Below are 25,792 nucleotides of genomic sequence, written 5' to 3'. Positions count from 1 at the left end.
AAGCTTGCAGTAATCCTATCTAGATGGTATACAGGGATGTGGCATTAAGACTCTATGAAGTCCACTGAAATAAAGACCATTGAAATGCCATACCTCCAGATCTAGTTAGAGGACACGAACACCCGCAGGTGGCCTGTCACACTGATATATGATTGAGGGAATGGTCATGAGAAGAAAGAGACTCCATGGAGCCTGATGGCTGACTTGGAGTGGAGAGATAGCAGAATGACCTGCAGGTCTCTAACCTGGTGTCTTTGCAATGCTGGCATTGGTGATGAGGCAACAATTCGAGTTATGTACCTGGTGAACTTCATGTGCATTCTGGGTATTCTTATGGACATACCCGATGGGTGGTTTCAGAGTTTCAAATTTGTGTGGTAGAGAAGTATGACTGATGCAAAAAACCAAAGTATATCCCTGGGCATTAACCATGTCCTTGATTTTCATATTTATTATACTTCTGATGCTTTGAACACTGGAGCCTTGCTGTCCCTGAAGGGACAGCACTTCCGGAGTTAGCCAATTCCCATATATTGTAAAAGACTCATCCATCAGTGAGCCTTTCAAATGCACACCAACCCATCCAAAGTCTATATTCTGCAACCTCCCAAAAGGAATGTTGGGCTCTCAATATTATTATGCTCTAGGCCACTATCTACCTGCCACAGTCATCCCAGAGCCAACCAGGTACCAGACATCTAGGGCAACTCCTATGCCACAGTGCCTAAGAAATTATTCAAACTAGCCAGTCCTCAGCCTTTCTCTGCCTTGTCTGTTCCTTCCCACCGAACCACACTAAAGGCTCTGGCCCTGGCCCTTGGTTCTCTCCTCCCTTTCTGACTCCTGACCAACCCCAGTTCTTCTCCCTGGGACCCCCATGACACAGCATGCCCCCTTCACCCTATCTGCTTTGGAGTCTGTAAGGATAACAGACTGTACTTTCAATGGCCATTGTTTCCTGATCTGTTGGCCTCACCATAATTAATTAACAGTAAAATCTACATCAGAACACTATAAGAGTAGTAATTAAATTGGAAGGCCTTAAAATTGACTTCATGTATAAGGAACCTAGGAATTTCTAGGTGAGGCTATGGAATCAGTCATTTGTTGTAACACTTTGGATACCCAGAACAAGATCCTGGGCCAGGCAGAGATGAAGACCATGAGAATGTCCCCTGAGAGAGAAATTTGGGGGAGGTAACTGGAGGCTGCCAGTGATATTAGCAAAGCTATAAAGAAAGGGCTTGATATATCCAATGACTCAATTTTAAAGGAGGCAACTACTGAGTAAAGGTTATAGATCAGTATTCTCAGGAACACTGGGGGCAGGAGAAGACCAGTCCTATTTCTTAGCTTTGAGAAGCAAAAGTTGTGGTTGAATGGAGGTGAGCCAGGAAAATAATAGGGATGAGAAGGGTGAGGTAACTTGGGATAACTGAGCAAAAGGGCTTTGCCCAGGAGAGAAAAGAGAGTAACAGAGGTTGCTCTTCTGTGTTCTGCCCTCCAGGATTCCATGGCCACTGCTGTTGTGGCAGGCCCTAAGTTACACTGACCCCCCAAAATCATGTGAGTTGATAGCTTTCTTGGCTACAACCACTGCTTCCAAGAGAAAAATAAGTTGTAAATAAAATTGGGTATCAAAAATGTATTTAAGCACTTTCTGCTGATTGTCTTTTACCCAAGAACTCTGATGATGACCTGGACATTAGGTCTGATGATGACCTGGACATATAATGCCTTGCTCACCTCTAGTCCTCTGAATACCTGTGGCCCTCCAGCCATGTCTAAACCTTCAGCCAAGGGGAGAGACCATCAGATCTTGTAGCCCACCATCCTGGTTTAAGAGGTTGTCTTCTTTCTGAGCTATGAACCCAGCTAAGTGCACACTATTCTCTTGGAAGGGAATGCATATGATTTTCTCCAGGATCATATAGGGTTGGATTTGTAGCCTGATACCACTTCTTCTCTGGACAGATTCCTTAACCTCCCTAATCCTTGGTATCCTCATCTATAACACATGGATACTTATAACACTCAGGTTAGAGGATTACAGTAAGAAGTGAACAAGCTTAACATGACATCAAACCCTTAATACAAAGCCAGGTACCTAGCAAAGCCTCATTCTGCTCTACTTGTTACCGTGTTGAACCGAATGAAATTGGTCATGTCAAAACAGCAAATCTCAGCCATTTCATATAGTCCAATCTAATACTGTTCCTATGATTGCTACTATCAAATAACTTGTCTTATTTATGAGCTGGAGAATCCTGGGAGATCTTGAAAACTCAGCTTGAGGACAATGACTCCCAGTGTTAGAACTGAAAATGTTTTCCAAAGTATGTGAAATGAAAGAAGATTTTCTCCCAGTGCCCGAGATGTCTGTCCCAGAGGAAATCAGGGGATTACAGAGAATTCATCTGAGGTCATAGTTGGGTATTTATCATTCTGGAGAGTAGTAGGGAAGGGAGAAAGAAAGCAAAGAAATGAATAAACACAATCCTTTCAGATGGTAGTATGAAATGGGAAGAAATTTAAAGAGATGATATAAAATGGAAGTAGGTAGCAGTTTTGATTGGAGGATGCCTCGGGAAAGCTTCTCTGCGGAGGGACCATTTGCAATTATGGAATCCCCAAGACCAGAGTGTGCCTGGTATCATGGGGAAGGGAGAAAAGTCAAGGTGGCTGAGATGTATGAACAGGAGATGGAGGTAGGGGTGGATCACAGAAAGGCTCCTTGAATGGCAGTTGTTTTTCTTCTGCCACGTAAGACCAAAATAATAAAATCCTCTTAACTAACTGTAGCATTAATTCTTATATTTCATATTTGGTTTCTTGTTTTGTCTCTATTATTTACTTGTGATCCATAGAACATCCATGGCAGAGGGAGAAAGAGAGAGGTGGGGGGAAGATCCCTGTGCTCTTGTCTTTATTTTATGGCCGGGGAGTTACCTGAGGCACAGAGGGGCCAGGAGGAAATGCTAGAGTCCACCCCTGTGTCTCCATACCTGCACTCCTCCCCTGAGTGCCCCTGTGGCTTGGTCTTCTTTGGAGCTTGAATTCCTTTGGCAAAACGACTCTACAAAGCTCAGGTATCTCATTATTTAATTATGCATTGTTGTGATTTGTAAAGAGGGTAGTTGTTTGTTTTATTCCAAGTCCCATTCCCCTCAGCAACTCTCACTAATTAAATGTAAGGCTGGAAATAGGTTAGAGGTGCTAAACAATTGCCTGTGTTTTGAATATGATGTTCATATGTAAATACAGCCCACAGATCACACGTTCTGAAATGCATGTGTGCTTAATTAGCCAAATGTGAGCCACAGGTTGGCATAAATAGATACTCTTCAATAAACGGCACTGTGTTGCAGTGTTAGCTAGAAGTGTGGGAGCTGAGAAGAAATTAATCACTAACACATCTGAGTATGTGTATTTCTTCTTGTAATTAGTTATCCTTTCCATGGTATTAAATGATTTACATCTATCCCAAGCCTCTATATCCATGGTAACCATGGTTTCTGCTTCTGGTTCGGGCTTAGAGGAACTGAATGAAAATCCAGAGATCTTTCATTTAGCCACTTGGTGGACATTCATGAAATTGCCAGCTAGGAGCCCCCCTTTTAGTAAGCACTGAGGAAGACATAGATTCTGTGTATAGATGAGTAAGAGGGCTAGAAGTTCTATCTGTGGAAGAGTCAAAGTAGATGGAACAAAGATCATAAGTGAAACCTCTGTAAAGAAGTTAGGGAAAGAAGAGATGATCTCCAGCTTAAAGGGACCAGGGAAAGGGGTCCTGAAATTTAAAACATTACTGATAATATGACTCCTATCTAGAATGGTAGAGAACTCTCAAACCCTATAATAGAAAAACTGAAAAATCCAATTAGAAAATGGACAAAACACACAAAGAGACATTTCACCGACAAGGACATAGCATGGCAACAAAGCACACAAAATGATGTTTGACATCACCAGCTATACCAAAACCAAAGGAGCTCATCCACCTGATGCACAGCAAGCCAATAAAAGACTGATGTGGAGCTGTTGCAGTGAAGAAAGATAGGTTATTTATTCATGTGGTGCCACCAGGAGAATGGGGAGCTAATACTTGAGGTCTCAAACTCCCTAATGGCTTACAAGTGAGGGTTCTTAAGGGCAAAATTTGGGACCAACGTCTTTTGAGAAAGTTGATGCTAGTGATTGGAGACCCATGAAGTCGTGTTAACAGATATTACTTAGTTGCTTCTGATGCTGCTCTGTCTGGTCAACTGGAGGCCTGCTCCATCACAAAAGACTTGGAATCTGCAAAGTATCTTTGTTCTTTATGTTAGAGATTTCATCAGGTGTATCTGGTGCCTATGAGTTCAGGATAGTGCTGCTCTGGCCTCTGTACATGTTCAAACTATTTGTACATGTGTAAGCTAGTGGGGTTACATTTTTTTTTCATGTTACTTTGATTGACATGCAGGTGTTCCTATGTCTTGGGCCTGGGTCTACATGTTCTCTAGCCAGTCCAGCCATCCCTGGGGGCAATATCACTCCTGGTATTCATTCTTTCATCTGAACAAAAAAGATGGATGCCAGCTTCACAGCCCCTAGGGAAATGCAAATTAAGGCCACCCTGACATATCATACACACAGATAAGAACGGACGAAATAAAGTGACAACACAGGATGTTGGTGAAGTTATAGAGAAACTTAATTTCTCTGGTGGGAATCTAAAAACCAAACATGTACTTAGCCAGCAATTACACTTCAGGGCATTTTTCCCAGAGAGATGAAAACTTATGTGCCCACAAAAACTCATATATAAATGTTCAGAGTAGCTTATTTGTAGTAGCCAAAACTGGATAGCATCATGAGGTCGTTCTTCTCTGGACAAATCCCTTAACCTCCCTAATCCTTGGTATCCTCATCTATAACACATGGATACTTATAATATTCAGGTTAGAGGATTACAGTAAGAAGTGAACAAGCGTAACAGGACAAGTCCTTTGGTGAGTAAGTGGTTCAACAAACTGGTACATCCCTATCATGGAAAACCACTCAGCAGTAAGAAGGTATGAGTAACATACCACAGCATCGATGGAGCTCAGGGCTGAGTGGGGGAAAAAAAAAAGCCAACCTCAAAAGGTCAAATATCATGTGATTCCATTTATAGAACATTCTCAAAATAATAGCATTTAGAGAAAGAGAACAGATTAGTGACTGCCGGGGTGAAAGGCATTAGAGGAGAGCAGAACTGGGAGAGGATACAAAGGAGGGCTTTGCCTTCATGAATTTGTCCTGTATCTTGAGGACAGTGGTGTTTATGCTTCTGAACACACATGCTAAGATGACTTGGAGCTGCCCACACATTGTACCTGTGACAATTTCCTGGGCTTGATGTGGTGCTACAGCAGCATGGCGCCACCTATGCCATGTTGTTCAGTATTTGGAGAAACTAGGTGAAGGATTTGCTACACAGGATCTTTCTTCACCATTTTTGCCATTTCCTTTGAATCTATAATTATCTCAAAGTGAAAAATATTTTTAAGTGACCAATAGAATAAAAATGACATTCATAGCTAACATTTAAAGAGTACCTATAGTGCACTAAGCCTTTGCAAAGCACTTATTTTATATCATGTATTCCTAATCCCAGGGGGAAAATGCTGTGGGATTTATAAGATGTTATACCCATCTTATAGATGAGGAAACAGGGCCTGGAGAAGTCAGAGCTTGTCCCACGTCAGACAAAGCATAAGTGGGGATGAGGATTCCAACACAGGCAGTCCATTGCCAGAACCACATCTGTCCCCACTGTCCTTTTCCCTAGGCTACCTGTGGCTTTCAGGGATGGGTAAGTTCTGTTGATCCAGGACAACTGTGTAGCCAAGGAAGGATGTTTAGGTATATAGGAATTCCTGTGGTAGAGCCTTCTTCCCTTCCTGGGCTGGTATCTGTGCTTGAGGAAGAATTGCAAAGTCTCTAAAAAGCCACTGTTAGGTATGACAGGTGTGGTAGGGCAGCACTGCTGCCTTTACCCAGGGGGCAGGGAAGTGGCTTCTGTAATTAGCTGAGGAAAATGGAGTTGCTCTGATTTCCACTTACATTCAATGGAGAAGGTCCCCAAGAGTCCCTCTTCTCGTATTCCATGCAGAGAAAGGCTAGGAGAAGGGGCGGGGTACATTTCAAATAGAACAGGTGTTAGTGTTCTTCTTCCTTTTTCATCCCTGAGATATAAATCCTCCAATTTCCATGCTGATTTATTTGAGGTTGAGAATATTTCTTTGTCTGCTTCCTATCCAGCTGCCTAATCTCCCTATGATCCAGTCCTAAAAAAACCCCTGACTTCTGTCAACCTGAAAATGCTTGGTACTCGCCGGTCTTCTCCTTCCTTAAGCCTCAGTGTCCTACCAATTGCCATTTTCTGCTTTGCTGCCTGCCTTGGGCAAAGGTTTCTGATGCAAGGAGTAAAATCTGAGCAAAGCCATGTGCTCCCAGGGATGCACCTGCAGATTTATTGTGAGGCCTTATTTTCTTGTTACTAGCATAATAGGAGGGCAGGTCCCTGCTCCAAATCGTGGGCTCAGAATTCTGGTTGGAACCAACTTAAGTATCCAGTCTCTGAGGCAGAGCCCCCTAAGGAGAGTCCTAGCAGAGGAGTGAGTTGCTGGGGAAGAGAGAGGGGGAACGAGGCAGCTGGGGTTCTGGAAAGTGCTGCTCTAGAGGAAATGGCATGGGAAAACTCTTGGAGAAAGCACTGCTTTTCTGTTTTGTTCAAGAAAAAGCCTCTTCTGTCTTGTAAATGCAGTTTCCTTTGACCATCCCCATTCTTGGTTGAATATTTAGTGACAGTCTGAGAAATGTCATCCCCAGGCCTGTGAAGAGGTGAAGATGCAACCTGGGCTCAATCTGGGTTTAGGGCATCAAGTCCAAGCACAGGAATGTTGGGAGGATGGTTTATGGGAGAGGCACGGGATATGGATTCTGAAGATCTCTGAAAAGATGGGGACAAGGCTGATGTTTGCCTCAGAGCTAGAGGGGCTGCCTAGAGGAAGGGCCACATGTAAAGATTCGGGCTGAGAGGCTAAATACAGATGCACATGTGGGTAGCTGCAACCAGAATGAGGTGTCAGAGAAGTAGAGTGGAGTAGAGCCTGGAGTAAGGCTTGAAACAGAGCAGCTGGAGTCTCTTCGTCAGGACCCTACAGCCTCCCCAACGGTAGTGGTGTGAATGGTTTGCCAGAATCTACATCTTACTGCTGAGGCCACTTCGGGGTATAAGACAGAGTTCATAAGAAGAATCCAGATCCCAAACCTAAGGGAATTTTACTGACTGTTCTGGAGCCAGGAAGTTGAGGGAAAATTCTAGGCATTTGAAAGTCACTCATTAAAAGTAACATGCTGTCTTATGCTTCCCTCCACCACCCCTATCCTACCACATGCACCTAGTTTCCAGCCCTTCTCCCCTTAACCAACCACACCACACCTCATGCATTTAGGGGTGATTTTAGGGGGGAGTCTCGGGGCACTTACCCTCACAGTATCCTATGGAGACACACCTTCCTCCCCTGGGTTTCTGGCAGTCCTTGTAGAAGTCATTACAGCATGGTGTGTGGAGCATAGCCCTGAGCCCCATGGACTCTCTTCAATTGATAGTATCACATTTTGAATCATAATACTAGTACATCCAGTCATTACAGCAACCCCAGGAGGAGGGGTTCATGTTGCAAAGGAGGAATCTAAAGCTCTGAGATGAGTGACTGGTCTAGGCTCCATAGCTGGTTAGTGGCAGGACCAGGGCCTGAGGCCAGGAGGTCCAGCTGCAGAATGTGTACATGGTTAACCCATGATGCAGGGCTGGGGACCTGAACCTTCCATCACTAGGCTCAAAGTGAAAGCTATGCTTGCCCTGAAATCTAGACATGGTGGCTGCATGTCCACGGAGAACACTTCACAATGTGCACTGGCCATTAGACTTCATCATTCACCAGTATCTGGGACAATTCCTGCCTGGACTATTTGCTGATGGAGGCATGACATTTCTCGGGAGCAAAATGTAATTCCCAGCTTTCACATCCATGGGCCTGGTGTGGCCTGCTTGCATAACTCACTTTAAAAGATGGATCATTGGTTCATCACATTAGTGGATTAAGCCCAAACTGGCAGCAGCCAGGGCCCAACAGTGTCCTCAGCTAACACTAACAAGACATTAAAAGGCAGAAGAAAAGCATCCCAAACTGTTGACCTCACTTTACTGCCTGTATAATCAATTCTGACCCTGCCATGAGGGAGCATTTGTGCTAAGTGCTCCTAAAAGGGCTCCACCATGGTTAATCTCAGGTCTCAGATTCTTGGCAAATTGGAGTCGTTGCTAAAGCAGTAGGGTGCTACTGCCATTCCTTCCCTACAGGAGGGTTCCAACTAAGTGACATGATGCAGTGTGTCTTTTTCAATGGCCAATCCACACTGAGCCATGGAGATGGAAGCTAGCAAACGTTCTATTCTAACTAAAAAAGGTTTAGTCAACATAAATCCTAGAGCCTTAGTTGCTGAAATCACTCAGAAAAGGAAACATTATTGATTTCTCACATTATCTCATTTCTGGGCACTGCCTATGGAATCACTCTATCTCATTGAACAATAAAGTATATTATGAGAAAAACGAGAGATGGTTCCAGGGCTTTCCCCACTGCCTGTTTCTTTTTTTTATTATTATTGCCTTAGCAGCATTCATCGTTGGTACCTCAAAGCCATCAGACAGGGTCCCACAAATCTCTCTGGCTCCTTGTGTGGGAGCTGGGCTAAAATGATATGCAGTCCTCTGGATGCTCCTAGTGTCATCACTGTAGACCCAAACCAAGATATGATTTAGGAGGTCCCACTAAAACTGGAGATCATTGGCCTAATCGGAGTCATTTATCCTGTCTTAAGCTATCACAGTGCTCATGGGTTGCAGGAAGTTGGGTGGGGTGGATTTTTCTGGTATATTTCACAATGATTACTTTGAAAAGAATCTCATTTATGAAGTTCTTGCTCTCTATAGCATATCTGGGTAGAATGTTTGTAAGAAGTAGCAGCTTCACTTAGTAGCCCTGTAGGTTGAGATTTGGCCCATCTTAAAAGAGGATGTCATTTCTAAAAGCATGACTCCAAAATCAATACTTGCTCACTCGAGTTAGAAGGAAAATGTAACCCTCCAAAAGATGGTTCTGCCTAATTTGTAAATTCAGAAGCATTAGAAAACAAGAAAGCATATGTATCAAGAGAAAAGTGGAATGTGAAAAAAAAATCCAAGGGAGAAATATGATAAAATTTGGATCACACTAAATTCTATTTATGCCGAATGTTTTATTTTGTTGGAGTCGTATGTGAAAATAGCCATATTGAAATGGTGAAAATCTTGTATTCAACTAGTCTTAAGGAAAGAGAATGTTCCTTTGAAAGATTTTGCAGTCACATTTAAAGCAAGAACTAATTATTCACAACAAATCACAAAATGGTGGGAGAAGGGAAGCTTCACTTAGGAACCTCTCCCTGCTTTGCTGCTATTCCTATGGTAAATGAACAGCACAGTCTCAAATGTTGCATGCAGGCCCACAAATATTTATTCAGACTAAAGAAACACAACTTTTGACTATGTAACATGATTCCCTCCTGACAATGTTTAAATAGTGTGCCAACCCACCAATAAAGCAGGCTGACAGGTCATGAAGGGACGCATTTCATCACTACTCTGCAGAGGCTGAGTATCTGGATCTTACCACACTGCAAAGGATCTTTGTTCCTTGATTTTATCTGGCACCTTTTTTTTTTTTTTCCTCTCTGGTTAAACAACCCAGTTGTCACTATTGGACAAAGAGAAAAGAAATATATCATTATGCTCTAGTTATTTTTAAAAGCACCTGCTTTTTGGAACACAATTTGCAAAAATTATTTGAAATAGATTAACCTTTTGAAATGATAATGATATAAAATTATATTAAGTAATTTTCCTGAAAAATAACTCACATTGAAAATAATGTGTGACACCATCAGTCTGAAACCCAGCTTAGGATCTTGTCTGGATTCAGTTACTTCTGGGTGATTATTTGATACTCAAATCGTGTGTCTGTTTTCACACCCAAGAGCGTCTATCTTGTGGTATCTGGACCTCCGGTGAATTTATAGGCCTGCCTTTTGGTTCTCTCTGTTAGCACTAGAAGGGGAAGTAACATAAGCTTGCCCTTCATGGCTGACCTTTCTGGGCTTCTCATCACTTTTATTTAAACCAGATATTAAAGGTGAAAACTATGGTGGTGATGCACTCGGCTAGTAAGATAATTAGGAAGCACCATTTCCATAATTACTGTGTCACTGTCTCTAGAGGGACATGAAAGCTTGTCCTGTCCCTTTAACAGGACAAGGTGCTAATCCCCTTAACATTTTTTTCCCTTTGGACTGATAATATTTCACTTTTTTTTTTCTTACTTTGTAAAATATTCCTAAAGGGAGGCTTAAGCAATAATGCACAGATTATGGAAATGATGCTCATTAAGTAGAGGGCAAGATTTCTAGAAAGCCACAGAGCTGCTTCAAAACATGTAACCTCCATTAGAGGCTTCATTTGAATGTTTATTCATGGAGCAGTAAACGTTTATTATTATACATTTTATTGAAACATAAATTAAAGAACTGTAATTATGTGTATGGCAAACAGTAAAGCAATGTGCATTTGTCACAGAATGAGTAAGACAAGGAAAAATGCCATAATTGTTTCATTTGCATCCAAATCCTTTATTGTGTACCCAACAGAAAAATACCCAGAGGGAATAACTCTGTGGATTAATGTTCTGATATGGTGTATAAATTTTAAAAAATACATATTCTAGATAGTCTTTCTAGCAAAGAGAACATCCTGGAATTAATTTGTCAAGGTCACACGCTATCCAAAGAAAGGGTGGGTTTCTTCTTTTCTCTTGAGAGAGAACCACAGTGACTCTTATTAAAGTTAATGCTGAGCAAAGAATACATCCCCTTGGCAGTCCGTGCAATGCTGATTGTTTTCAGGATGAGCTATTTGCTCCAGACACTCAAGCATATTTGAGGAGTTTTTACAAAGGACTTATATGAAGCTGGAAAGACAAGACCTTCAAACTTACGCTTTTGCTATAAAAAAAAATTCTTTTCAATGAGAAAGAAAAGTAATGTGCGATGTAATCATAATGGCTATGCACAGACCACATCCTTATGTGTTCAGGGACTCGTAAGCAGAGGGAAAAGATAAGAGTGGCCAAGAATCTGTATATATGAGGTTTGTTTTTTTCGAAAGCAACTTAACAAATTAAGAACACTTAGTAATCACCTACTACCCATCCATCTATCCATTCATCCACCCATCCACCTGTCCATCCACCGAGCATTTACATAATACGGAATGTAGGATTGGGGGAAGGAAATAATGAGGAGGAATAATCCAGAGTTCCAGACTAATGAAAGAGAGGCACATGTGATTATTGGTACTTTATACTAAAAAGCAATCATTGAGATACATACAAAGAATCAGAGGAGCCCTGGGGAGTCTGGAGGGCATTTGAACTGGCTCTTAAAAATTGGGGCAGGGGGGGAAATAGGAGGGAAGGAACAAAAAAGGAACTCCACATGGAGGAAGGAACACTGTGTAATTTTTCTTATCAAGGATATATACTGTAAACACAGCAGCTACAACAATTGCTGATAAAATATAAGGATGACAAATCCTGAAACACTCTTTGTATCTTTTTAAAGTCATCTTACTGGAGTTGTCACTAAGGTGCTCTTCCTACCCAGCAGCAAACAGATCTCTTGCATGTGAGGCTTAGTAGGAAAGCTTTTTTGTCCTTGACTAAGTCTCCCTGGAGTTCCACCTATCTTGTTGCATGAGCATACCCTCCTGCCATAAAAATGACCATATTTGCATAGGTTTATCTCAGTTTTATAAATCTTGCTTGAATTTGTCAACTTTTTGAAAGGCGGTGACTATACATTCTACTTTCTTCTTGCTGAACAATTTTAAAAACTTGAAGCTGTCCTATCATTGAAAATCAATCATGAACCAAAAGATAGTTTAGAACATTTGTACAGGATTGATCTAAGATTTATAAGAAATCTGTTGTCATATGGGACTCGGTTGCAGAAGTGCTTAATATCCTAAGGGTGAGTAGCATATAGGGAGGTTGGCTTATAACTTCTGCTGGTGTGTGTTCATACCATAGCACCAATCATGAGTGTCATACCTGGGCTTGGCAGCTGAGAAAACCTACTCAGCTCTTCTTCTTAGGCCTCAATTTCTTCATTTATAAATTCTTTCACCTTGCCTCACCTTTCAAGTAGAGATAAAATCAGTATTCTAACACATAAGATTATTGTGTGGATGATATGAAGTATGTAGATCAAATACCTAGGCTAATGCTAGCATATTCTAAATATTCAGTAAATGTTATCATTACTATATTACAAAACAGGAATTCTGAAAATATTCTTGACAATTTGCTTCTACTCTAAACCAGAAGGAGGCTCGGTTCTAGTGAACCTTGCTAAATATACTCTATTTTGAACCATCAACAACCCCAAAGCCTGTGTTTTCCTTATGACTGGGTTCTCCCTTCCTCCTTTGGGAAGTATTGTTTTGTAGTTCTAAAATAAATGTCACTGGAAGTACTCCTGCTCGCAGGGCCTTGAGGACACCTTGATACAGCCAAGAATAAAATCAGTGGTCTGTCAAAAGACACAGGCACAGTGATGGTTTCTGACCTTCCTGTCAATGAATTTCTTCCTTTAGGATATCAGCAATGCTCAAGCAACTGGTATGCCTTTCATGAAACAGAAAAAGCACAATGTTTTGTGTGTGTGTGCCCAGATTGTCCCAGGTAAGGTGAGAAACTTTAAGAAAAAATAAACGATAAAAAGCCAATTCAGTTAAAAACAAAACAAAACAAAACAAAAAACCTCCCAGAATTTGTGGAGACCCTGTAGAGTTTTTTGGCTTAACAATTGTGTTTTTAAGCCATACATCAATGGTGGTGCTCCAATTGTAAGTTATAATAATATATCATGAGAGGGACAGTGCTCTCATGATGTATGGGTGCAGTACATCATCTAAGCATCACGGCTTTGATGATGTATGGCTCCAAACCACAATGAGAGTTTAAAGGAGCTTTTAGCGACCAGACAGCTTTAAATTTCAAATCTTCTAAAAATTAAGGTCTTTTCAAGTCAAATAAAAGCAAGATGATGGAATCTGATGCTGTATAAAGTGTCACTGCCCTCTGAGAGCTTGGGTATGTGTCTTTCCCTTTTGGCTTTAAGCTGAGAACATAGAAATAATTGGCAGGCTCTTCTTCAATTTCTCCTTCACAAGAACAGAAGCTCAGAGAACTGAGCAAACACGAGCTAGTGTCAATGCATCTGTTTTGCCAATCAATTTCCCCCATCTTCCATACTGCAAACATGAGTAGCTCATCTTCGTAGCAAAGTACTGGATCACATGAGATTATTTTTGTTTCTTTGTTTTAAGCTCTTCTACCGAAATTCAGAACAAAATGAACAGATAAAAAGTAGTACAACTTCCTTACCCATTGCTCACAAACTCAAAACACAGCCCACAGGAAGACAACTTGCCTTTTCTATCATTTGTCTTGGTAAAGTAAAAGCACTATTTGCAAATGAGAAGAAAACTATAAGGTGACTGACATATGGGGGCTGTTCACCCTGAGCAGGAAATAGGAGCTGTTGCTTAGTTCCATCACCTCTCCTGTCTTAATGATGTGTTTATAAGATGCTGATGCTGCTGAGGGGAATGTACCCACTTTGTTTAAAAACCACTCGCTTTTGGGGGCAAGGAAATTACTATCAATTAAGAAAGCAGGTGCTAGAAGAACCTCCCCTCCTTCTCCTTTTTAAAATCCTACTGCAATAAACAGAACAGAATGAGGAATCTCCCCACTGTTTGTATAATAGGCCCAAACAGGAACAGCAAGAGACAATTACATTTCAAGTGGCTTCTTCCATTTTCCTTTACTAAGTGAATTAAAGGGAAGCATGGCGGTAGAGAGGCTGCCATGTGGAGAGAAACATCTGGGCATGAGGAATTAACACAGTCTCCCTTCCCATTATCTTGCCTTTAGTTTTTCACTCCTTTGGCTTCCTTCATAGATTCTAATTCTCAAATTACTATAGGTTTTTAATGTCCGCTTTGTACTCCTCCCTTACTTCCAAAAGGCAAAACATCTTGTTTTCACCAAATAGAGCCCTGTTTTTTTAATCTCAAAAAGAAATTCTGGGCTCTTCCCCCCTTCTTATGTAAGTAGCTTACCTATATAATCTGGGCAACAGAGAGGAGAAAGAAACACATCACCCTAATTATTCCAAGGCTGTCAGTTGAACTGTATGAATGAAGGAGACCCAGCATCTCAAGGGATGTGGGCTATGTCGTCACTTGTTTGTAGAATTCCCCAAATTTAGTCCACTTCTTTTCTGTAAAGAGAGCACTAACACACACCATTTAATTTTTTTTCTCATAAGTAAAAAGCTTTACTTAGACATCTGTCATATGATCACACCATTCATCCATCCATTTTTAAGTCTTTGTCAGTTATACCATGGGCCACCGTGTCTGTGAGAACAGTATATATTACTAATTGTGCACAGTGCCATAGATGTATGAGCACATCCAAAACACGAAGAAATGGGAACTACTACTATCTCCATTCTTCTAGATGAGGAAATTGGGCTTACTGAGAGCAAGTAGATTGTCCAAATCACCAAACTCTGACAGTGGTAGAGCTGAGATTCTAAGGCAGGTTGAGGGGATGTCACATCCCACCTTTGTTACACCATTGTCCTTTCCAACTAAACACCTAGTATTTGGGTGAATGTGTGTCCGTGTTTATTTGGAATAATCCAGGGTTAGGCCTACCATAAATGGGGCAGTGTAGTTGTGAACAGTGTCTCTTTTTACTCTCAAATGTGCCACTTTAGACAATTAATTATATGGCCCCCTAACTGGAGCATGCTTCGGGCAGAGCAATCTTATTTCTGCTGGTTCTAAGCATTCTCATCCACTTCTACTGGGAAAACAGAAAGAAGGGCAGGAGGCTGGCTTTTGTAAGGTTCTTGTGAGAGAGTGGCCTGCTGACTCTATTCATGTGCTGGTTGCCATTTATGCATGTTTTTTGGAGAAATGCCTAGTCCTACTTTACCTATTTTTTAGTTAGAATTTTGCCTTTCATTAAGCTGTAATAGTGCTTCATATGTCCTGCATACAGTGCCCTATCAGATATATGATCTACAAAAATATTCTCCCGTTCTATGAATTTTTTTAGATTCTTGATGGTATCCTATGAAGCACAGTATTTTAAATTTAGATAATGTTCACCCTCTTCCACTTTTAAGGACTCTTGTGATTACCCTGGGCCTGGGTGGATAATCCTAGATCATCCACATTCTTCCCATTTTAAGGGCAATGGGTTAGCTATCTTAAACTTTCTACAACCTATTTCTCCTTTGCCATGTTACCTAATATACCCACAAATTCAGGGATTAGGATGTGGGCATATTGGAGGCATCATTATCTGAAGTAGTTTTTGTTATTCTTTAGAATCAGATTTGCCTTCTAAGGTCACTCATTGATCTAAGCGAGGAGGTTCATGTGGCAGCAGCTGGTGGTTTCAGGACACTAGTGATGGAACAGGGTAGCTCTCTACCTCTAGCCTTCCCTGCCCTTTCTCCTTGCCATGATTGTATCCCTTGTAACCAATCACACTACATTCTGGCAAGGGCAAAAGACTCCAGTGTAACCACACTGACCATCCTCAAGTGAGTGTGATGTAAAGTAGATGTGTTCAAAAGGGAAGGAGAAGCATGGTAGCACAAAAGAGGAAGAGACTACAAAAATGTTGTCAGAGTATAAAAACTCAGATCCCACATTTGCAGAAAAACTAAGAGATAATAGGGCTTTTAAAGCTAAAATTTGCTCAAACACGTGGGCCAGAAAAAGGTGGGTCTCCTGCTTGATGCAGATCACTTAAATTTAATAAATGAGGGAAACAAAGACTTGACATTGAACAGCTTTGTTTATCTATATTATACTGGCATGGCTTTCAACTAGGAAGGAGTAAGATAGAAATGGAATGCAGAAGATAACAAACACTATTTTAAGTGAACTGAGGTATTGAGGCATAGGCCAGTTCCATCCCATGATCTCAAAAGGACCTGCAGATGTGATCAAAGACATTACTGAGAAATCACAGAGCTTGAGAGAGGTGTCAAGGAGCCATGGCAAAGAGGAGTCCTTGTATTTGGAATGGATATTTGGAAGAAGCAGGGTGGCCTCTTAAGAGAAGGTGTCACAACAGACTCGGGTTCAGATTTCAGCTCTTGGTCACTCTCTGCAGAAGCTTGGGCAAGTTGTTTAGTCTCTTTGGGTCTATTTTATCACCTAGAAATTATAATGCATTTATTAGTCACCTCTTGGGAGTATTAGAAAGCTTCATTGAAATGATGTCAGTAGTCTCAGGGACTGGCATTGTAGTGAGCTCTCAATAAATGCTAACAGCAATTTCTAGTACTAAAGATAATAATGATAATTGTAGAAACTCATAGGCTCAGGAAACATCAATCAGCATTTCCCAAAAAATGATTTCCTTCCTCCTCTGCCAGTATCAGTATTGGTTTCTTAGCAAGACTCCTTTTCCTTAGAAAGTTGTCTGTGGTTATTTATCTCCCTTACTTCACCTTCTCCTCTCTCTTAAATCCACATCAGTATTTTTTTTAAATAGCAGCTTTATTGACATATAATTCACATGACATCAAATTCACTTTTTTAAAGTGTACAGTTCCAGGTTTTTCGAGAATAATCACAAAGTTGTGCAACTATCACGACTATCTAATTCTAGAATATATTCATCATCCCCAAAAGAAACTTCATGCCTATTAACTGACTCCCCATTTTCCTATGGGAACTGCTAACTTATTCTCTGTCTCTATGGATATGCCTATTCTGGACATTTCATGTAAATGGAATCAGACAATATCTGGCCTTTTATGTCTGGCTTCTTTTATGTGGCATAATTCATTTAGTGTAATTCTTGGACTTAGCAGTTCTTCATTCATCTTTATGGCCGAATCATGTTCCATTGTCTGGCTATACCACATCTTGTTGGTGCATTCACTACTTGGTGGGCATTCGGGCCATTTCCCTATTTGGCTCTTATGAATAATAGTCCCATAAATATTTATGTGCAAGTTTTCATGTGGACATATGTTTTTCCTATCTCTTGGGTACTTGCTTAGGAGTGGAATTCTGGGTTATATGGAAACTGTTTAACTTTTCGAGGAAGTGTGAAACTATTTTCCAAAGCTGTGATACTATTTTATATTCTCACCAACAGTGTATGAAGGCTTTAATTCTCTATATTCTTGCCAACACTTGTAATTATCTTGCCTTTCATTTTTTCTTTAGTTGCCATTCTGTTGAATGAGAGGTGATATTTCAGTGTGGCTTTGCTTTGCATTTCATGACTGTCTAACGATGTTGAATCTGTTTTCAGTTAAGTGTTTATCTCCTTGGTTTCCAACTCAAGCTTTTAACAACATTGACACTAATGGTTATTCCTTCCCTCTTGAAATTCCTTCCTTTCTCAGCTTTAACACTGACCCTCTCCTGACCTGTCTCTTTTTTCATCATATCCTTCAGTTGAGTTCCTTTTTTATTTTTCCTTCCCAAACTTCAAATGTTTAAGTGTCCCAGTTCTGCATTTTTAGCTCTGCCAGCTACATTTTTTCCATAACACTTATCTTCACCTGAAATTAAATTGTATATTTACTTACTTATTCTACATCACCCATTGGAATGTAGCTCTGTGGGGGCAGGGGCTTTGTCTTGTTTATTACTATATCCCTGGTTCTTAGAGTAGCACCAGGTTATAAATATTTTTGCATGAAAAACTGTACTAGAAAAGTATAAATAGGTGTTATATAAATAAGGACCTGAGATCTCTATTATTAAATAAGTTTCTTGGTTGCTAATTGAATATATTTAATTAAGTGTATTTAATGTGGTTGTCTGGTATCTTAATATGCAAATGAGCATTGTGAAATTATACTTGGTTGTAAAAACTTCTTTGATGTGGAATATGTCATGGCTTTTCTGAAGTATCCTAACTCAAGCAGCTAAACTGCTTGAAACCCTAGCAAAATTTAAACCCCAGCAAAAAAAAAAAAGAACCTTGGCAAAATTTTGGAGTGCTTTAGTAAGTAGAGGTTTTGCTACCACTTAGAAAAGTAAGTTGTGATTACCAAGACTCAGTGTGAATTCACTAAGGACAGGTTTTATCAAAATGTCTCCATGTGTGCTGTTCATAGGGCTTTGGTTGTTTTTATTTTTGTTTTATCGGAACACTGTTCTATGGGAAGGCCATGGTAATGGTATTCCTTCACAGCAGTGAAGTTGTGAGCTGGTATCATGATTTCCCTTTTCTGAGCAGTTGAATGGGTTGTCAGGATCTTGTGATCAGTCTGTCACTTAAGAATTTATATCAAGATCTCAGGCTGGATTGAGGTCTGTGCCCTTGGGGAGAATCACCTACATAGTGAGCTGTTTGTTGTCATCAGTGTCACAGTAAATCTCAAATGGTTACCAATGATCAGGAATGACATTTCCAAGACTGGGTGATAACAGAACTTATAGAGATAGCCCTGAACACTATACCCAGGAAAGCAAGGTAAAGAAAAGGAGGCACAGGATGGTCCTGGACCCAAAAGTTTCCCTTGCTGTATTAAGTTCATATCCAACCCTGTATCGTTAGTGCACAACAACAGCCACACCCTCAAGGACAAGGCACAGAGAGTGACCAGACAGTAGGAGGCCAAGGAGCATTTAGTAATAGGTCTTCCATAACACAAGAGGGCAGACAAAACAGTGAGTGACCTTGGTGACTCTGTTCACATTTGGCAGGAAAGAGATCAAGAACCAGATGGAGAGTCTAAGCCAGTGATATTGGCACCACCTGTGAGTTTGTTAGAAATGCACATTCTGGGGGCCCAGTGATCTGTGTGTCATCAAGCCCAGGTGCATGCTCAACTTTGAGAACGATTAATCAAAGCAAGAGCAACAAGCTGTAGCAGCAGACAAACTAGAACCATGCCCCACCCAAAGAGCTTCTTAAATATCTTCCTTGCTTGCCTGGGATCTAGTCCCTGAATGCGATCTCTTCTTGGTCTGAAGGTTTTAAAAAAATGATAATGAAAACAAGTAAAAAAAATAAGAGTAATAATGCTGTAGCTACATGTATTGAGTACTGATTATGTGCTAAGCAGCCTGCTGAGTGCAGACTTCACAGACTTGAATCCTCTTAATGGCCATGTGAGGTAGAGGCTATTACAGTCCCTGCTGCAGCTGAGGATACAGAGATACAGCCCCTTCTGAGGCAAGGGCCATGGCCAGTAAATGGTCAGTCCAGGGTTCCCATTAGGCCATTTGGCTAGAGAACACTGGTTTGGAATATCTGATTATTACATGTACAAGGGAGATGATGGGTGAGTTGATAGAAGAAAGGAAGGAAAGAGAAAAGAATATAAAGGGGGGAAAGAAAGAAAGGAGGAAAGGATTGCTGAGGTCTGGGAAGCAAGGGTTGAGTGAAGCCTCCTTCTGAGGTGCGCTATTGCCTTGTACTGTTGCCTTTTTCTGGTCTCACCTTGAAGTCAACCAGCCCATGTCCTTCAGCACATTCCAGCTCAAACGCATCCTCTAGTACTTTCTCCTAAGACATTGTTCCAGGGGCTGTGTGCAATTTCTATTTCCTTGCTTATTTGTTCCCCTTGCCTCCCTCTGCTCACACAGTCTTGGTAATTTAAGTACACAGCCGTCCCAGTTGCTGAGCAATCCAGGACTGCCATCATCACTGACTGGAGAATATTCTGGCAAAAACATGTCTTTCTTTGGGGACTGTGCACTCAGGGACTGATGTGCAGCTCTTCTGTGTTCGTTCACCTTGGACCGCCTGTTCCCTGCCTCTGCCTTAATAGCATATCATTTTTCCCCTTCTTGGGCAGCAAAGCCACGGGGACACTTAATCTCACATTCTCCAGAGGCCCTTTGGAAAAGCTCGGAGCCTGATCTCCGTAATCAAGAAGGGGTGGGCGTGATCAGGGACGAAGTTTGATTCTTTGTCTGCCTCTCTACATTTAGGCTTTTCATTTTCACATTCCTCCCCACGGTTTGTAATAAACGCGGGAACATAGCTCAAGGGCAGGAGTGAGGTTTAACTTTAGCTGAGGTACAATAGAGGCTATTTGGAAAGTAAAACTTTCAAATGGCAGTTTAGCCTTGAAGAATATATTGAATTAGATATGCGATGTGCCTTGATTCATGATCTCTGCATAATAGCACTGCTATGTGTGTTACCCGGTGCTCTCATGGACTGGAGACACGGGCTGTTTAATAGATCGACCTCACAGAATGAGCAGCGGTGCTCACAGAGAGGGGGAGGCCAAGAGCCCCAAGACCTGGGTTCCCAGGTTCCCGCACCCACTTTGCCACCTCCCATGGGACCTTGACCACCCTAGGAGTAGATTTTCCTCATCTGTAATTTGACTAACAGAGTAGAAGTTGGTTCATGTGATTATTCGGAGCAGTGAAATGAGATAAATGCTAAGCAAAGAGCTTTGTTAGAACACGCATAGAGCACGTTTTAAAAAGGAGGACTATTTATATTTCTTTTATATGATTTTTACTTGAAAACCTTGATTCTGTAACTTGGCCCACACTCTTTGCTACTCTCACTTATTTGCTCTTATGCAATTCTCTGTTGGCCAATTCTTATTTCTTGTCACTTTCAGAGTCACTGTGGTCACCTTTTTAAACCATGCTGTCACTTCAAAGCACTAGCTAAATACAGCCAAGACTGACAGCTATGAATAATTCCACAGACCCCCTAAAACACTCTGGCATTTCACTCAGATTCTCCTATATGCCACCAAGTTGCTCTCTTTTGTTTTGTGCTTCTATTCTCCACAGATTTCAGATACTGAAGGTGAACATCATCTTCCTCTGAAAAATAATCCAGTAGGAACCAGTGTGGAGTAATTGGGTTTCATGGGAACATCACTGTCAAGTCTAGAAATATGTGGGGGAGATAATCACATTTCATTTTTTTCTTTCTTGTACATTTTTAGCATGTTCACGTCCACGTTCTTCCAAGGAAGGCTGGAGACTTTCACAGGAATGACAGCATCTATGATGAGGTGGGTCTGCTCTCTCTGATCTTATTGTTTGATCACAGGGGCTGTCGGTATGATGAAATCAAGCTGATGAACCAGGTATCACCCTGAATATATGGGTTGAATTCCACCCAATATGACTTGAGGAGTTACAGTAGAAGCCACGGAGCCAAGAATGGCCATTAATAGGAACCAAAGACAAATGAATTATAATCATTTTCTTTTTCAAATGAAACATGGCAGAAACCAAGTGTCCTGGTGATTTCTGCCCTCTTATTTCCCCAGAACACTAAATATTGTGTGGAGATGTGGCCCAGAGTCTCCATAGGAGAAAATCTGTAGTGCTACTGTCCAATGGAAATGAAGCCAACTCATGTATTTTCTTTTTAGTCAAATGCTACATATGATTTTAAAGACCATTTGGAACTTAGCTTGTCTCTCCTAATAGCATTTATTCAGAATGAAACTTTGAATTATTGTCAGCAGAAACCAGTTGGTTTGAATGATATGAGTGCCACCCGTGTATCATAAACATCTTAACAGCTGATTTCTGGATATTTCCCTTCAAAAATATAAATGTGAAACCACTTAGAAGATGAGGTAGCAAGGTGGGCTGTTCCTTCGGTCTCATCTACCATAGGAAGAAACTTTAGGGGTCTGTCTCCACTCTGTGGGGTGTATAGCCTATAATTGGTGTGCTGGTATAAAATATTAGATGGTAATTTCAATTTAACTACTTATTCGAGCCAGGGAAGGGCACATATGTTTCCCCGAATGATCAGATGGCAGTGGTGCCCTGAGTACTTGGTTGGAAGGTGTTTTGAAGCTATTTCTGATTGAAACAAAGACAAATGCTGTGATTGATTAGCAGTGTCCACGACAGGTGTCAGATACCAAAGAGGTACCAGTTTTGTCATCTATTTGATACTCCTTTTCTAACCACTTGAGAACAATGTTTAAAGAACTTTTAAAAAAAAGTTTTGGTTGTTCATCCTGTGGCTCTACCCCTATGATTTTCTCCACCTGGTTTTATATTTGTAGGGTTTTTTTTTATTATATTTGTGTGTCTTATTTTGTATTTATAGTGTTTCTTTGCAGTAAGTGGGTATTAAAATGGCTACCCAGAGCCTGAAAATAAAGTCTGAGAAGTCCTCAGTTAATAATGAGACTTACGATTAATTTTTCTGGGACTCACTGGATCCCATGAGGTAACTGCTGATCATGCTTTTGAGACATCCCCCACTGTTTTGTGCCTCCTGTGTTTTCCAAGAGCTGCAATAGGCCTGAGCAGGGTGGAAATGTTCTAGTTACTGGTTCCTAAGTACTGATATTTTGACCAATTGCTGCAAATCTCTATTCCCCAGAGATCCCATCCCTAGAGATTCTGATCCAGTAGATTGCAGAGGCACGTTGGAATTAATAATTAGTGTAAGAAAGTGTACAGGAGATTCTGATCATGGCTAGATTTGGGAATAGTGTCTCCCTCAAATTTGTGCTTTCTCAAAGTTATATCCTATAATATTGTAATTTGAACTTATTTTCATTAGATGTAAAATGTGACTTGGAGTTAGTAAGGGCTTAGTTCAAGTTGGAAGAAAATTAGAATTATGGAGTAATTATAAAGAGATGCATTTAAAAAATATGAGTACTGATCTTATTAGCATAAACTAAGGTTAATAAAATGTTGCCAAGTACAGGCTATTTTAATGAATAAATTAGCACATGATTTATATACAAGTGAATACTGCTAAAGTGTTATTAAAAGTGCTTGAAAACAATGTTTTCTTAGGTTGAACTGTCACCTTGAAATCTTATTTATATTCCACATGCGCTCATGACAGGAGCTGTGGGGCTACATTTCAGCCCAGTTCGAGACATGATGTCCTACGCTAAGGTTGGCGTGTGGCCTTTCTCTTGTCCCTTACTCTTTTGCCCTGGTGTGATTGCTCTCACAGCGTTTCTAACCCCATAGATGAGGCAACACATGTTCCTGCTTCTACCTATTTGGAGATAGAATTATTATTAGAGTTCTTTTTTTTTCCAATTACCTGCTAAGTCATAGATGATGGTATAGATAGTACCCACTAAGGGAAATTGTGATATGAAACTATAAAGGGATTGAGTTTCGGAGACAAGCAGAATTAGATTTAAATCCAAATGCCAGCTGCTAATTTTGTGACATGGGGCAAGTCACTGCAACTCTGTGTTTTATCTTTGAATATCATCTTTCAAAAGCTTGTTGTATGAAACATATGACATATTGTACGTAAAAAGCTTGTTACAAGGATTGGCACCTACTAGGTATTTATTAATTGGTAGTGGTTCTCTTCCTATTACGATCATTAATTTTGTTTTTAAAAGACTAGCAGTTAGTGGTAAAGGGAGATCTTGGATTCAAAGCCAGATCATCGGATGCTTCCATTCAACACTCTTTTCAAGGGTCAGATTTCCAATTTTCCCTCTGCCTTTAACTATTCATCCTCATATTCATGTTCCTCTGTATAAAAAATATACTTTTCCAGTTTCAGCACATAATAAGATAATGTCTAGAAAGTGGCACAAGAAGCATGAGGCATTGCACAGGCATTATTGGTACAAGACATAATGTACATTAAACTGAGTGATCTTAATCAAAAATGATAGAGTGATGAGGGACAGCATTCTTTATGCTGATGGGAGCTCTCACTCCAGATTATGTATCTGTCCATGAAACACAACAGACTGCCTTGGAGGGTGTGGAGGGAAACAGGGACAGCAGGAGACAGGGCTCCATAAAATGTAATTGTGTTCCTGCTACTGCGGAAATAGAAAATGATGCGTAAAGAAGCCCTGGATTATAAATTGGCTAGGAATGTGGTGTTCTCCCTGGACCCTGTTTCAGGAAAGAGATTGACGAACTGGAGAAGGTTCATAGACAGATGATTGAGATGACAGCATCTGGATGCAGTTATCTGGGGTGTAGTTGAAGGTGGAGATATTTTATCTGGAGAAGGGAAGACTCAGAGGGAAGACAGTGACAGTCACTGTTTCTAAACATACCAAGGACTGGTGGGTGGAGAAAGTATTAAATGATCTCTGTGTCTCTGGCAGGCGGGGTGGGGGAGAGGGAGGAATCTGGGACTTTTAGGCTAAAAGGAACCAGATTTCAGCTCCACATAACAACAGATCAATTTGACAGAACTTATTGAACACTTACAGTGCCTTGTATATGTGTGTTGGTGGAGAGGCGAGGGAGCTTCCCTTTCCTGGATCTATGCCAGCACAGAGTAGATGACCATGATCCTTCGGGATGACTTCTACATCCAGTCCTTGGAGGGACCACTTGCTTCTGTGATTCCAATCTTTACAAATCTGGCCTATTGGATCATCACCTTTATTTTTAGGTTAGGCAAGTTCTGTAACAAATAGTATGAGTTTTTGTTGTTATCAGTATTACAGCGTTTGGGTTACTGCCTGATAAAAACAAACTTTTTTATGTAGTTCATAGAAATATAAGTATAGCTCTCCTCTGAGTTATGTGAGACCATGCTCTATTGATTTTTCTCATTCTCAGCCTGTTTCCTACTTTTCCTCCCGTTCTTTGTTGCATACTGATGGTCCATGGGCTCTGCTTGCCTCCTCATACGTATTTTATTTTGCCTGCCAAGTATTTTAATGAGCCTGAATGCTCTTGTGCATGTCACTTATTTTTCACGTCACTACATCTCCCCCACCTCCCTGTCTCTTACCAACATTTGCCTCACGTGTTTATGATACCTGCCTGGCCACTGAAGGCATTTGAGTTTGGGATCCCTGCCTATTTCATGTGCTACTTCTCTTCCTTCTACCTCTCAAATGTCACTATTCCACGGGATTGTTTGTCTAGTCTACCGTGCATGTCACTTCTCTGTAACCTCCACTTTACCTCCTTGGTTACTCACGTATAATGCTATGGCCCTGGGTGAGTTCTTTAACTTCAGTGTATCCTGCCTACTTCTCCAGGCTCTGTTGGTTTTATCTTCTCCCACTGCTTGTTTTTGTCAAATGTATTTTTCTTGTTCCCAGCTCAGGCCTTGGCACTATTGTTTCCTTTGTCCCTAACCTCAGCTGGCTTCGTGTCTTCCTCCAAATCTCAGCTCAAATGTCACCTCCTCAAAGAGTTCTTTTATGGATCCCCCAAAACCTGTCTAACATAGCAAATCCCTTAGCTCCTCCACAATAATTCCTTCATATTACCATTTTTATTGCCTTCTTAATATTTACCATACTTGAAGTAATTTTTTATTTTAGTAGTCAGTATTTCTGTTCCCTAATATACTGTAGAGGCTTGGGAACAAGAACCTAATCTGGCTTAGAGGAGATCTTCAGGAAATATTTGTTGAATGAATTAGTACATGAGTGAAAGAAGCATTGAACTAGAAGAATGTGACATTCCCTACTAGTCCTAACAATTTAAAGGGAGAGAACATCTTGGTTTTCAGGGGGAGTGTTTATTAACTTGTAGGTACATTGAGTAAGATTCTGACATGGTGATGTCAGCTATCTGAGGTTAATTTAATGGAGGATTTATGGAACAGAATCCACTGGACAGAAA

General features: G+C 40.8%; 1 protein-coding gene across 9 annotated transcripts in view; it reads left to right on the top strand.

Annotated features, from left to right (window-relative positions):
- The window catches only part of FHIT (fragile histidine triad diadenosine triphosphatase), a 1,370,758-nt gene that overhangs the window by 1,175,828 nt on the left and 169,138 nt on the right, over positions 1 to 25,792 (top strand). For all 9 annotated transcript variants that reach the window (XM_041762987.1, XM_041762984.1, XM_041762986.1 and 6 more), the window contains one exon: positions 21,175 to 21,243. In XM_041762987.1, coding sequence (XP_041618921.1) covers positions 21,175 to 21,243 — 69 coding nt within the window. The remainder of the gene's footprint in view (positions 1 to 21,174; positions 21,244 to 25,792) is intronic.

This window comes from Vulpes lagopus, chromosome 7 (genome assembly GCF_018345385.1).
Source record: "Vulpes lagopus strain Blue_001 chromosome 7, ASM1834538v1, whole genome shotgun sequence".
Classification (NCBI taxonomy): Eukaryota; Metazoa; Chordata; class Mammalia; order Carnivora; family Canidae; genus Vulpes; species Vulpes lagopus.
This window is presented reverse-complemented; position numbering and strand designations above follow the sequence as displayed.